The sequence below is a fragment of the Eimeria necatrix genome, genomic scaffold (assembly GCF_000499385.1).
Source record: "Eimeria necatrix Houghton genomic scaffold, Enh_scaff209, whole genome shotgun sequence".
NCBI lineage: Eukaryota > Apicomplexa > Conoidasida > Eucoccidiorida > Eimeriidae > Eimeria > Eimeria necatrix.
This window is the reverse complement of record NW_013652713.1, coordinates 17,501-30,000: the sequence shown is the minus strand read 5'-3', so window position 1 is coordinate 30,000 and position 12,500 is coordinate 17,501. Positions and strand designations below refer to the sequence as shown.

General features: G+C 48.2%; 2 protein-coding genes across 2 annotated transcripts; one reads left to right on the top strand and one right to left on the bottom strand.

The window, feature by feature from the left end:
* Window positions 1-2,484: 2,484 nt before the first annotated feature.
* On the top strand, window positions 2,485-7,448 carry ENH_00028360 (NLI interacting factor-like phosphatase domain-containing protein, putative; the record flags this gene model as incomplete). The annotated part of the gene is made up of 6 exons (XM_013579995.1): window positions 2,485-3,036; window positions 3,290-3,388; window positions 4,269-4,335; window positions 5,104-5,166; window positions 6,308-6,405; window positions 6,810-7,448. The coding sequence occupies 6 exons, from the start codon at window positions 2,485-2,487 to the stop codon at window positions 7,446-7,448; spliced, it is 1,518 nt and encodes a 505-aa protein (XP_013435449.1).
* A 3,211-nt stretch (window positions 7,449-10,659) lies between these two features.
* On the bottom strand, window positions 10,660-11,019 carry ENH_00028350 (hypothetical protein; the record flags this gene model as incomplete). Its single annotated transcript, XM_013579994.1, has 1 exon — window positions 10,660-11,019. One exon carries the CDS (start codon window positions 11,017-11,019, stop codon window positions 10,660-10,662), a length of 360 nt encoding a protein of 119 aa, XP_013435448.1.
* Between the last annotated feature and the right edge of the window lie 1,481 nt (window positions 11,020-12,500).

The window sequence follows — 12,500 nt, the reverse complement described above, 5'->3', positions numbered from 1 at the left end:
TTTATTCGGGTCTTGTCTCAAGTACATTTCCTTTTTTGATTTCATAAACCCTAAACCCTAAACTCTAAACCCTAAACCCTAAACCCTTGGAGGTTTAAAAAGCATTTGCGCTGTGGCCACTCACAGGTGTCGCGAGTCTTCCTAAACCCTAATTATTTATCATTATCTTAATTAATTAATTAATTAATTAGTTTATTTATTTATTTATTTATTTATTTATTTATTTAGCTATTTATTTATTTATTCATAATTGATTATTTCACTTTTGGTTAAATCTAACTCGCCGCCCACTTAACCCATGGTGTATGTACACCCCAAAAGGCTGCGGAATTAATTAATTATTAATTGATTGGCTATTTCTACAAAGAAAGACCCTAAACCCTAAACCCTAAACCCTAAACCCTAAGAGGTAAACCCCAAACCCTAAACTATACACGCTAGGAGTTTTGGTTGCAGATGAAGGAGACACAAAGGTCCAAATTGAGTACCATTTTAATCAAAATTAAAACGAAATGCCACTGCAGCAGCAGCAGCAGCAGCTGCTGCTGCTGCTGACGCAGCAGGAAAGGCAGCAGCAACGGGAAAAGCAGCAGCAGCAGCAGCAGATGTAGCAGCAGCAGCAGCACAATCGGTAGTAACAGCAGCAGCAGCAGCAACAGCAAAAGCAATAACGGCAGCAGCGGCGCCACTGCAGTCATAGCAGCAGCCGCAGAAGCAGCAACAGCAGCAGCAGCAGCGGCTGCTGCTCTAGGACGAGGGTTTAGGGTTTAGGGTTTAGGGTTTAGGTTTAAACGAAACAATGAATTGAAATAAAATAAACAAAAGTTCTTTTATTTCCAAACCCTTTTTGTGGAGGCGCCCTCACTTTCGCCAGGGAAGAGGACCCCTTTAGGGTTTAGGGTTTAGGGTTTAGGGTTTAGGGTTTAGCGTTTAGGGCTTAGGGTTTGGAATTTTACGCCCTTGAGCCCCTCAGGCCGTAGGCGTCTAGAGTTTACGGGTTAGGTTTTGAGGCTTAAAATCGAGGGTTTAGGGTTTAGGGTTTAGGGTTTAGGGTTTAGGGTTTGGGGTTTAGGGCCTTTAGGGTTTAGGGTTTGCGGTCCCCTGTTTAGGCTTACGGATATGGGTTCATAGCGCCTACGGTTTAGGGTTTAGGGTTTAGGATTTAGGGTTTAGGGTTTAGGCTCTAGGGTTTAGGGTTTAGGGTTTAGTTTTATTTGTGTTATATTGGAAGTTGAAACGACCCGAACGACATGCGCGAAAAATCCTTTTACGAACAAACCCTAAACCCTAAACCCTAAACCCTAAACCTTAAACCCTAGATTCAACACCGTCGACCCAAAAGTGCACAGCCTACGTTCTAAACCCTAAACCCTAAGCCTTACACCCTGAGCTCTAAACCCTAGACACCATGTCTCAAACCCTAAACCCTAAACCCTAGAGACTGCCAGCCAAACTCTTAATTGTCTGCTCTTTACCCTAAACCCCAAGCCCTAAACCCTAAACCCTAAACCCTAAACCGTAAACCCTAAACCCTAGGGACTGTAACTCACTCCCAGTTGAGCCCAAAGCCAAACCGCCAGCATGCAGCGACAAATGAGTAAAAAGAGAAAATAAAAATAAAAAATAAAATAAAAATAAAAATAAAAATAAATTAAAATTAAAAATAAATAAAAATAAAAAAGAAGTAAAAGAAAAGAATGAAATAAAATGCAGAGGCTGTCTAGATCAGCGCCTCGCTCATTCCCAGGTGTCCTCAGGGTTTAGGGTTTAGGGTTTAGGGTTTAGGGTTTAGGGTTTAGATTTTAGGCTTTAACACTAAGGCATTTTAATTTAATACTTCAAAACAATCCCTAAAAGTAATTTTTTCAGTGAAAAGCTCCTCCAGTTACAATCTAGGGTTTAGGGTTTATGGTGTAGCGTTTAGGGTTTAGGGTTTAGGGTTTAGGGTTTGGGAGCCGCGGGAGCACCTGCTAGCGCAGCAGCAGCAAAGAAACAGGTTTTGACGTATTTGTGAGTTATTTGAATCATTTTTTCGTTTCTAAATTTAGGGTTTAGGGTTTAGGGTTTAGGGTTTAGGGTTTAGGGTTTACGGTTTACGGTTTGGCAGGTGTGCACTGCAGCCAAGACACCGGCTGCATTGACGGGAAGAAGACACAGGGCTTTAGGGTTTGGGGTTTCGGGTTTAGGGTTTAGTGTTTAGGGTTTAGGGTTTAGGGTTTAGGGTTTAGGGCTTAGCGCGAACACCTGAACGCGTATCTCGAGCAGCCTGCCAAAAGCAGCAACAGCAGCAGCAGCAGCAGCTGCTGCTGCAGCAGCAGCAGCACAACCTCCGCTGCTAGCAGGGAGCTGGCGACCTCAGCAGCAGCAGCAGCAGCAGCACAGCAACACGAGGCTGCGAATGTGAACAGCAGCAGCCACAGCAGCAGCAGCAGCAGCAGCAGCAGCAGCAGCATCAGTACTGGCAGTGATGTGGCGAAGTTGAGCATGTTTGGCTACTTATGTGAGTGGTTGCTGCTGCTGCAGCCGTTGCAGCAGCAGCTGCAGCGGTTGCTGCTGCCGCTGCAGCAGCAGCTGCAGCGGCTGCTGCTGCTGCTGCAGCAGGAGTGGCCTGCTGCAGTTGCTGCTGCTCTTGCTGCTTTTGCTGCTCAGACGCTGCTGCAGGGGCTGCCCTTTATTTTGGGCTGCATGCGGGACTGTTCTTCTCCTTCTTCTTTTTATTTCCGAAGTCTGCTGCTGCTGCTGCGCCGCAGCAGCAACAGCAGCAGCAGCAGCAGCAGCAGCAGCAGCAGCTGGAAGCAGGCAGCTGGCGCTGCTCTTCTGCAGCAGCAGCAGCCCTCGAGCGCCCGCCGCTTGCTGGGGCTGAAGCATAAAGCCCGTTTATCTGCTGCTGCTGCTGCTGCTGCCTGCAGCAGCAGCAGCAGCAGCAGCAGCAGCAGCAGCAGCAGCCAAACTCTGGGGGGCCGGCAGCGCACCAGACCCCCCATGACGCTCGCGCTGGACCTCGACGAAACCCTAATCTTAGCCACGAGGATTAAAGTAACCAAACCCTAAACCCTAAACCCTAAACCCTAAACCCTTTGAAGTCCCACGACACGCTGCTGCTGCTGCTGCTGCTGCTGCTATACCTTCTGTTGCTGCTGCTCTTTCTGCTGCTGCTGCTTCTCCTGCGGCTACCGCTATTGCTTATGCTCCTCCTTTTGCTATTCGTGCTGCTGCTGCTGCTGCTGCGTCGCTGTTCGTGCTGCTGCTGCTGCTGCTGCTGCTGCTGCTGCTGCTGCTGCTGCTGCAGCTGTTTGCTTCGCAGCAGCGGGTGCTGATGCGGGTCAATTCTGTCCCCACGGCCTTCCAAGTTGCCAAAAGACCCCACGCGGATTTCTTCCTTCAGGAGGTATTTCCCTGGCTAGCTAGCTAGCTAGCTAGCTAGCTAGCTAGCTAGCTGGCTTGCTAGCTAGCTAGCTAGCCAGCTGGCTAGCTAGCTAGCCAGCTAGCTAGACGCCTAGCTAGCTGGTCAGGTAGCTAGCTAGCTGGCTGGCTGGCTAGCTAGCTAGACAGCTAGCTAGCTCGGCAATCCGCTAGCTAGGCAGCTAGCTGGCTAACTAGTCAGCTAGCTAGCTGGGCGGCTAGCTAGCCAGGCAGTTAGCCAGCTAGCTGGCTAGCTGTCTAATCAGCTAGCTAGACAACTAGCTAGCTAGGCAGCTAGCTACCTGGAACCAGGTAGCGAAGCAGCTAGCTAGCCAGCTAGTCAGCTAGCTAGCTGGACAGCTAGCTAGCCAGCCGGCCAGTTAGCTTGCCAGTCAGCTAGCCAGTCAGCTAGCTAGCCAGATAGCTAGCCAGTTAGCTAGCCAGCAAGTTAGCCAGCTAGCTAGCCATCTAGCTAGCCAGGTAGTCAGCCAGCTAGCTGCCTAACTGACTAGCTAGCTGCTTACCTAGCTAGCCAGCGAGGCAGCTAGCTAGCCAGCCAGCTAGCTAGCTAGCTAGCTAGCTAGCTAGCTCTCGGTTAATTACGTAGCTAGCTAGCTAGCTGGCTAGCCAGCGAGCTAGCCAGCTAGCTAGCTAGCTGTTTTCTTTCTCGTCGCTTTTTGTCCTTTTTATATTTTGTGGATCTTCTTTTTGTCTCTTTTGTCATTTTGATATTCTTTTGTCTTTTTAATTCTTTTAATCTTTTATTTTTAATTCATTTCCTTTTAATTTCTTTTAATTTATTTAATTTTAATTTTAATTTCTTTTAATTTATTTAATTTTAATTTTAATTTCTTTTTTGTTTGCAGCTTTATGGCTTATACGAAATTGTCATTTACACTGCCAGCAGAAAAGAATACGCCGACGCAGTGCTAGGTCCAAACCCTAAACCCTAAACCCTAAACCCTAAACCCTAAACGCTAAACCCTAAACCCTAAGCTCTGAGCGCTGTGCCACAAACCCTAAGCCATAAACCCTAAACCCTTAATCTTCACAGCTGTAGTTCCTGGATTTAAAGGAACTAATTACGAATCTGAAACCCTCCATTTGAACCCTAAACCCTAAACCCTAAACCCTAAACCCTCGATTTGTCGCTAGCTCTTCTGGAGTTTTTCTGTTTGTCTCTTTTGGTTTATTTTTCCTTTTTTATCTTTTTTTAATTTCTTTTTTCTTTTTTGTTTTGTTTTTTTATTTTTAGTTTTTTCCTTTTTTGTCGCTTTTTCTCTTTCTTCATTTTGATTTAAAATGACAATTGGAAAGTTAATTAGAGATTTTGTTTTTGTGCATTTTTGTTTTATTTATTTATTGTTTCTTTTATTTCTTGACTATTTTACTTGTGACTTAATTGCTTAATTACCCGAATAATGTGGTTAATTGAATACTTAATTAAATGAAATAAATAAATAAATAAATAAATAATAATTAATTAATTAATTAATTGATCAAACAAGTTCGTAGATCAATTAAATAATTTGATTAATCGATTAATTAATTAATTAATTGAATTTGTAAATCAACTAAACAATATAATGAAATGAATTAATTAATTAATTGAATTCGTAAATCATTAAAATAATCTAATTAATTAATTAACTAATTAATTAATTGAATTATTTTATTCTTATTTTTTATTTTTAATTTCAGATGCGACGAATTTGCTGCTGTACGTGGACCGCGTTTTTACCCGCAGCGACTGTATCTACACAGGTTGGAATTTAAAAATTAAAATAAATAAATTAAATAAATAAATAAATAATTAATTAATTAAAATAAATAGATAAATAAATTGAATCAAATAAATGAGGAGATCTTAACTGCTGAAAAAATAAAAAAATGATAATTTAAATTAATTGAGTAATGGTGAAATTCGTTTTTATGAATTTATGAAATAAAAGGTAAATTTAATTTTTAAAATTATCCTTCGTTATTAATTAATTAATTTATTATTTAGTTATAATTTTATTTTTATTCATTGTTCCAATTAATTAATTAATTAATTATTTTCTATTGTTTATTTATCTTTTGATATATGACTTGTTTTTTATTTACTATTAATTAATCATTCAATATACTATTTAGGTATTCATTCATTTATTTATCTACTGCTTAATTATTATCATTTATTTATTTATATATTTGTTTATTTATTTATAACTTTTTATTTATTTATTTATTTATTTATTTATTTATTTATTTATTTATTTATTTATTTATTTGTTTATTTATTTGTTTATTTATTTTTGTTTTCAGATTTTGGCTACGTAAAGGATTTGCGGAAATGCCGAAAAGATCTTTCGAAAGTTCTTTTGGTGGATGACTCTTTAGTGGCTGGCACCCACTGCCGAGGCAAACCCTAAACCCTAAACCCTAAACCCTAAACCCTAAGCTTTGAACGCTAAACCCTAGGCCCTGGCCTCTCGAGCTGAGGGCTTAAACCCTAGAAAGTGGGTTTATGGCTTTGCAGAAATTTGGCGAACCCTAAACCCTAGCACGGGAGTTTTCTAAAGCCTCCTCTAAACCCCAAACCCTAAACCCTAAACCCCCTCGCTCAATTCTTAAACTCTGCAGAGCAGCATTGAGCACTAGTTCACGCTAAACCCTAAACCCTAAACCCTAAACCCTAATAACGAAAAAGAGCGTTTTGAGAAGGGGATAATAGCTGTCGCTTACCCGCTGCTTCATTGCAGGGTTTAGGGTTTAGGGTTTAGGGTTTAAGGTTTAGAGCTTTAGGGTTTGTGATTGAGGCCTGAGGGTTACGGGATTTGGGTTTGGGGCTTTGAAACTCAACACTGAGGATGTGGGGTTTAGGGTTTAGGGTTTAGGGTTTAGGGTTTAGGGTTTGCTGCAGAGAACTTTGTGCACATCGGGGGCTGGTGCGGCAGCGAAAGCGACGAGCAGCTGCTGCTGCTGCTGCCGCTGCTGCATGCATTAAGAGCAGCAAAAGACGTCAGGGCCATTTTGGGGCTTAGGACCATGACCCACCCGGTGCTGCTGCTGCTGCTGCTGCTTCTGCTGCTGCTGCTGCTGCTACTACTGCTGCTGCTGCTGCTGGTGCCGCTGCTACTGTTGCTGGTGCTGCTGCTCCTGCTGCTGCTGGTTGCTTTTGGTGATGCTGCTGCTGCACCTGCAGCCGTTGCTGCTACTCTTGCTGTTGCTGAATGCTGCTGTTGCCGCTGCTGCTACTGCTGCTGCTGCTGTTGCTGTTGGCAGTTGCTGCTGGTTTGCCTGTGATTTGAGTGTTGAGATTGCCAGGTTGCTGCTGCTAGGTTTCAGGGTTTAGAATATATGATCTAGGGTTTAGGGTTTAGGGTTTAGGGTTTGAGTGGCGTTATGGCTGCTGCTTCTTGCAGTTACTTCAGCCCGCTGCGCAAAGCCTTCATGCCTCCCAGCAGCAGCAGCAGCAGCAGCAGCAGCAGCGGCAGCACAAGCTGCTGCAGCAACACAAGCATCACATCCACGACCTGAACCTGAAGGAGCAGCAGCAGCAGCAGGAGCAGCAGCAGCAGCAGCAGCAGCATTCGCGGCTGTCTAGTTTGCCTCTGCATGCATTTCAAGTATGCAAAAGGGCCTTGGGGAGGTCTAGGACATTTGCTGCTGCTCTGCAGCAGCAAGCAGCAAAGCTGCAGCAGCTGTTGCAGCAGCAGGTGGGGCTGCGTGTTGCGGGCAGCGACTTGGCGGCCCAGCAGCAGCAGCTGCAGCATCACCAGCAGGTTTTGCTGCAGCATCACCAGCAGGTTTTGCTGCAGCAGCAGCAGCAGCAGCAACAGCACCGGCGACAGTGGGAGCTGCTGCAGCTGCAGCAGCTGCAGCAGCTGCAGCTGCAGCAGCAGCTGCAGCCACGGCAGCAGCAGCAACAGCAACTGTATTTGAGGGATCCTGGGGCTGCAGCAGGCTTTCATGCAGTGCAGCAACGAAAGCCGAGGCTGCAGCAGCAGCAGCAGCAGCAGCAGCAGCAGCAAAAGTACCAGGAGGAAAACAGGCAGAATTAGAGCACTCATGGCGGCTGCACAGCGAGCAGCTGCACCAGCAGCAGCAGCAGCAGCAGCAGCAGCAGCAGGAACAGGTACACACTCCGAAAGAGACAAGAGTGCTCTTTGCGGCAGCAGCAGCAGCAGCAACAATACAGTTTTTTCAAAAAATCGGCGGCCCGAGGTTGATGCCAGTCTGCTGCTGCTGCTGTTCTTGCTGCTGCTGCTGCTGCCGCTGCAGCAGGTTGGGGACAGATGCCGGTGCTGCGGGAAACCCCACGGCATTAGTTTCTTGTCTTTAGTTGCCTTTGAGGCCTTTTGCTGCTGCTGCTACTGCTGCTGCTGCTTCTGCTGCTGCTGCTGCTGCTGCTAGTACACGTGCCTTTCTTTTTGTCGACGGAGTAGACGCAAGCAGCAGCAGCAGCAGCAGCAGCAGCCAAAAGCTTCGCAGCAGCAGCAAAGAAAGCAGCAAACAGGTTAAGCACTTAACGCAGTAAACCAGATGCAACCAGCAGGTCCGGCAGCAGCAACAGCAGCAGCAGCAGCAGCAGCAGCAACAGCCGTGAATTGCTGCAGCTGCAGCAGCGGCAGCAACAGCAGCAAACCCTTTCGTTTTTGTCGATTCATTGAATTAGCTGTATAATTCCAAGGAAGCAAATGCAGCAGCAAATGCAGCAGCAAATGCAGCAGCAAATGCAACAGCAGCAACAGCTGCAGCAAACGCAAAATTAGAAGCAGCAGTGGCAGCAGGAGCAGCAGCAACACAAGAAGCAGCAGCAGCGAAAGCAGCAAGCGCAATCAGACAGCCGGCAGCAGCAGCAGGAGCAACAGCAGCAGCAACAGCAGCAGCAGCAGCAGCACTTCGCTTGTAGCCAAATCCGAAACAGCAGCAGCCCTTGGGGGCCAGGACCTCTCCCCGCAGCCCCAGGGGCTGCCCGCAGCTAGCTGCAGCTAGCTGCAGCTAGCTGCAGCTAGCTGCTGGTACCAGCTAGCTGCGGCTAGCTGCTGCTAACTGCTGCTGTGTAGCTGCTGCTAACAGCTAGCTGCGGCTAGAAGCAAGCTGCTGCTAACAGCTAGCTGCTGCTAGCAGCAAGCTGCTGCTAACGGCTAGCTGCTGCGAACAGCTAGCTGCTCCTGGCAGCTGCCAACAGCTAGCTGCAGCTAGCTGCAACAATGGTAATGTGGCTAAGTGGCAACAGCTAGCAAGCTAGCTACAGTCAGCTAGCTACAGCTAGCCGTGGCTAGTCACGGCAGGGTACTTAGCTGCGGCTACGTTTAGCTAGCTGCAGCTAGCTATGCCTATAGCTAGCTGTAGCTAGATATACAGCTAGCTAGCTGCAGCTAGCTAGATGTAGCTAGTTGCAGCTAGCTAGCTATAGCTAGCTGCAACTGTGCATACCTAGCGGCAGCTAGCCTCAGCTAGCTGCGGTTACCTGGCCTGTTGTGGCCAGCTGCAGCTGGGTGCAGCCAGCTGTACTCTTGTGGCAAGCTGTAGCTAGCTGTAGCTAGCTGTAGCTAGCTGTAGCTGGCTGCAATTAGCTGTAGCTAGCTGCAATTAGCTGCAGCTAGCTGCAATTGGCTGTAGCTAGCTGTAGCTAGCTGCAATTAGCTGTAGCTAGCTGCAATTAGCTGTAGCTAGCTGTAGCTAGCTGCAATTAGCTGTAGCTAGTGGCAATTAGCTGTAGCTCACTGCAGCTAGCTGTGGCTGCCTGAAGCTTGCTCTGGCTAGCTGTAGCTAGCTGTAGCTAGCTTTAGCCGGCTCTGGCTAGCTGAAGCTAGTTGTAGCTAGCTGGGGCTAGCTGGGGCCAGATTTGGCTAGCTGCAGCTGGCTGTGGCTAGCTGCGGCTAGCTGCGGCTAGCTGTAGCCAGCTGTAGCTAGCTGGGGCTAGCTGTAGCTAGCTGGGGCTAGCTGTAGCTAGCTGTGCAGAGCCTAGGCTAGATCTGGGGTGTATGCACACCTGAGGAGGCGGAGGCTCTAGAGGACCTCGCGAATTAATTTTTGGCGATTTTGCTGAAATAAGACAAAAAAGTAAATTAAAAAAGAGAAATAATTAAATAAAATATAAATATAAAAGGGTATTTGTAAGAAAGAAAGCGCCAAGGATCTCGAGCGGTGGCTGGGGCTGACCGCTGCTGCTGCTGCTGCTGCTGATCGTTTCTGCTGCAGCTAATTGGTTTCTAGAATTCGTCGTTAAATAAATTAAAGAAAACAAATTAAAATATTCTTTCTTTGTATTCCACACGCGCTGCAGCAGCAGCAGCAACGGAGCCAGCTGCAGCTTTGTCAGTTGAGCAGCAGCAGCAACAGCAGCAGCAGCAGCGAGAGCAGCAGCAGCAGCAGCTTGTCTGCGCGTGTCTTTCTTTTTTATGCAGTTTTTGCACTTTATTTCCCTTTTTTAAATTTATTTTATTGGGAAAAAAAACAACAAATTCAATTAGACGCGCGGTCGCGGGGCCGCAGCCAACTGGGACTGCGCTGCCTTGCCATTAGGGTTTAGGGTTTAGGGTTTAGGGTTTAGGGTTTGGGGTTTAGGGTCTGGCTGTGCTCACGCTGCATGACACGGGCTCTTCCCGTCTGCGGCTGTGTGCTTTGTACGCCACAGCCGACCCCCCAAATCCTAAACCCTAAACCCTAAACCCTAGAGCCCAAACCCTAAACCCCAAACCCTAAGCCCTCCGAAAGTTATTCATTGGTTTTCTCAGTCTCTCTTCGCAGAGCCGAAGCCCCCAGGCTGCAGGCGGCGTCTGCGGGCTTGCGGCCTAGGGTTTAGGGTTTAGGGTTTAGGGTTTAGGGTTTAGGGTTTAGGATGGACAGCAGCAACCTCCGCGTCTCCATCCCTCAGTATGAGGAAATAGAAGAGGGCCGCATTGCCTTCAAGGTGTCTGTACAGTACTCCAAACTCTCTTGGGAAGGTCTGCTGCTGCTGCTGCTGCTGCTGCTGCTGCTGCTGCTGGTGATGCTGCTTCTGCTGGTGATGCTGCTGCTGCTGGTGATGCTGCTGCTGCTGGTGGTGCTGCTGCTGCCGATGCTGATGCTGCTGCTGCTAATACTGCTGCTGGTGCAGCTGAAGCAGCTGCTGCCATTGTTGCAAATGCAGCTGCTTTTTGCTGCTGCTGCTGCCATTTGCTGCTGCTGCTGCCATTTGCTGCTGCTGCTGCTGCCCTCAGTAGCTGCTGCTGCTGCTGCTGCTGCTGTTTGCATGCGTTTTCTTGCCTGCAGTATGGCGTCGCTTCAGCGATTTCGTAGCTCTCCACGAGCAGCTGCTTGCCAAGTGTGCTGCTGCTGCTGCTGCTGCTGCTGCTGCTGATCTGCTGCTGATTTGCTGCTGCTGCTGCTGATCTGCTGCTGATTTGCTGCTGCTGCTGCTGCTGCCGCCGTCGCCGCACTTGCTCTGCTTGCTGCTCGTTTCTTTGCTGCAGTTCTGCCCGGTGCTTTTGTTGCTGCTTGTTCACTAGTGCGAAGAGCTGCTGCTGCTATTCCTGCTGCTGCTGCTGTTGCTGCTGCTGCTGCTGCTGCTGCTGCTGCAGCGACTATGGGGCCCTGCCGCCGCTGCCCCCCAAGACTTTGCTGCCACCTGCGACTGATCACCATTTCTTGGAAAAGAGAAAAGACAAGCTTTTCAATTACCTGCAGGTCAGCAGCTAGCTAGCTAGCTAGCTAGCTAGCCAGCTAGCTAGCCAGCTAGCTAGCCAGCTAGATAGCTAGCTAGCCAGCTAGCTAGCTAGCTAGCTGACTGGCTAGCCAGCTAGATAGCTAGCTGGGCTTGTCGCGAGTTAGCTAGTTGGCTAGCAGGACCGCAGCCTGTCTAGCTAGCTAGCTAACTAAGTAACTGAGCAAGTAGCTAGCTAGCTAGCTGGCTAGCCAGTTCTTCGCTAGCTAGCTGGGTAGCTCTATTGCTGCAGGAGTGGCTGGCTTGCTGGCTAGCTGGCTAGCCACCAGAGGGAGCTGGCTAGCTAGCGGTACTTCCAACTAGCTAGCTGGCTAGCTAGCTAGCTGGCTGGCTAGCTAGCGTGGTAGGTGGCTAGCTAAATTGCATTCCAGAGGCTTGGACAGCTGGGTAGCTCTTCAACTAGCCCACGAGCTGCAGTGAACCTGGCTGGCTAGCTAGCTGGCTAGCTAGCTAGCTGGTTCGCTGGCTAGCTAGCCAGTTAGTTAGCTAGCTAGCCAAGTAGCTAGACGTTGGCTTGCTGGCTAGCTAGCTAGCTAGCCAGACGTCGATTTAGCTGCAAGGGAAGGTGTACTTTGTTTTGTTGCTAAACGAGAGGTGAAAGCAATGGCCAGCTGGCTAGCCAGCTAGCTAGCACTGGCTGGCTAGCTGGGTAGCTAGCTGGCTAGCCATTACTTTCGTTGAGCAGCTAGCTAGCTAGCTAGCTAGCTAGCTAGCTAAAGAGCCAGCTAAAAGCATTGCTGGCCCGCTAGCTGCTGCATCTGCTTGAGAAGCTAGCTAGAAAGCTAGCTAGCTAGACAGCTAGCTAGACAGCTAGCTAGATAGCTAGCTAGCCAGGTAGCTAGCCATTTAGCAAGTTACTGAGCTAACTAGCGACTTCTGTAGCTGCGACTGCAGGATTCTGAGGCTCTCTTTATTTTGCGTTGCTGTTGCTGCTGCTCGTTTTGCTGCTGCTGCTGCTGCTGCTGCACATTGTTTTGTCTTATTGCTGCTGCTGCAGGAGCTGCTGCGCCGCCCAGACACTCGAACATCAGAGGAGCTGCTGAACTTCCTATGCCTGACTGAACAGGTAAACAGCAGCAGCAGCTGCTGCTGCTGCTGCTGCTGCTGCAGCAGCAGCAGCAGAACGAAAACTTTCAACGAGACGCTGTTTCAGCAGCAGGAGCTGCAGCAGCAGCTGCAGCAGCAGCTGCTGCTGCCTTGGCATCTGTACTTCCCGTTGTGGCTGCTACCACACAGGTGCTGTTTGCTGTTGCTATTGCTGCTGCTGCTGCTGCTGTTGCTGCTGCTGCTGCTGCTGCAGGCAGCAGTTCACAGCAAACGAATTCGCCCCGTTCTAGTCGCCAGCACAGGCCCTCAGCGGTTTGCTGTTTCTTCTTTCGCCAAAAGTTCTTCTTGTCTTGCT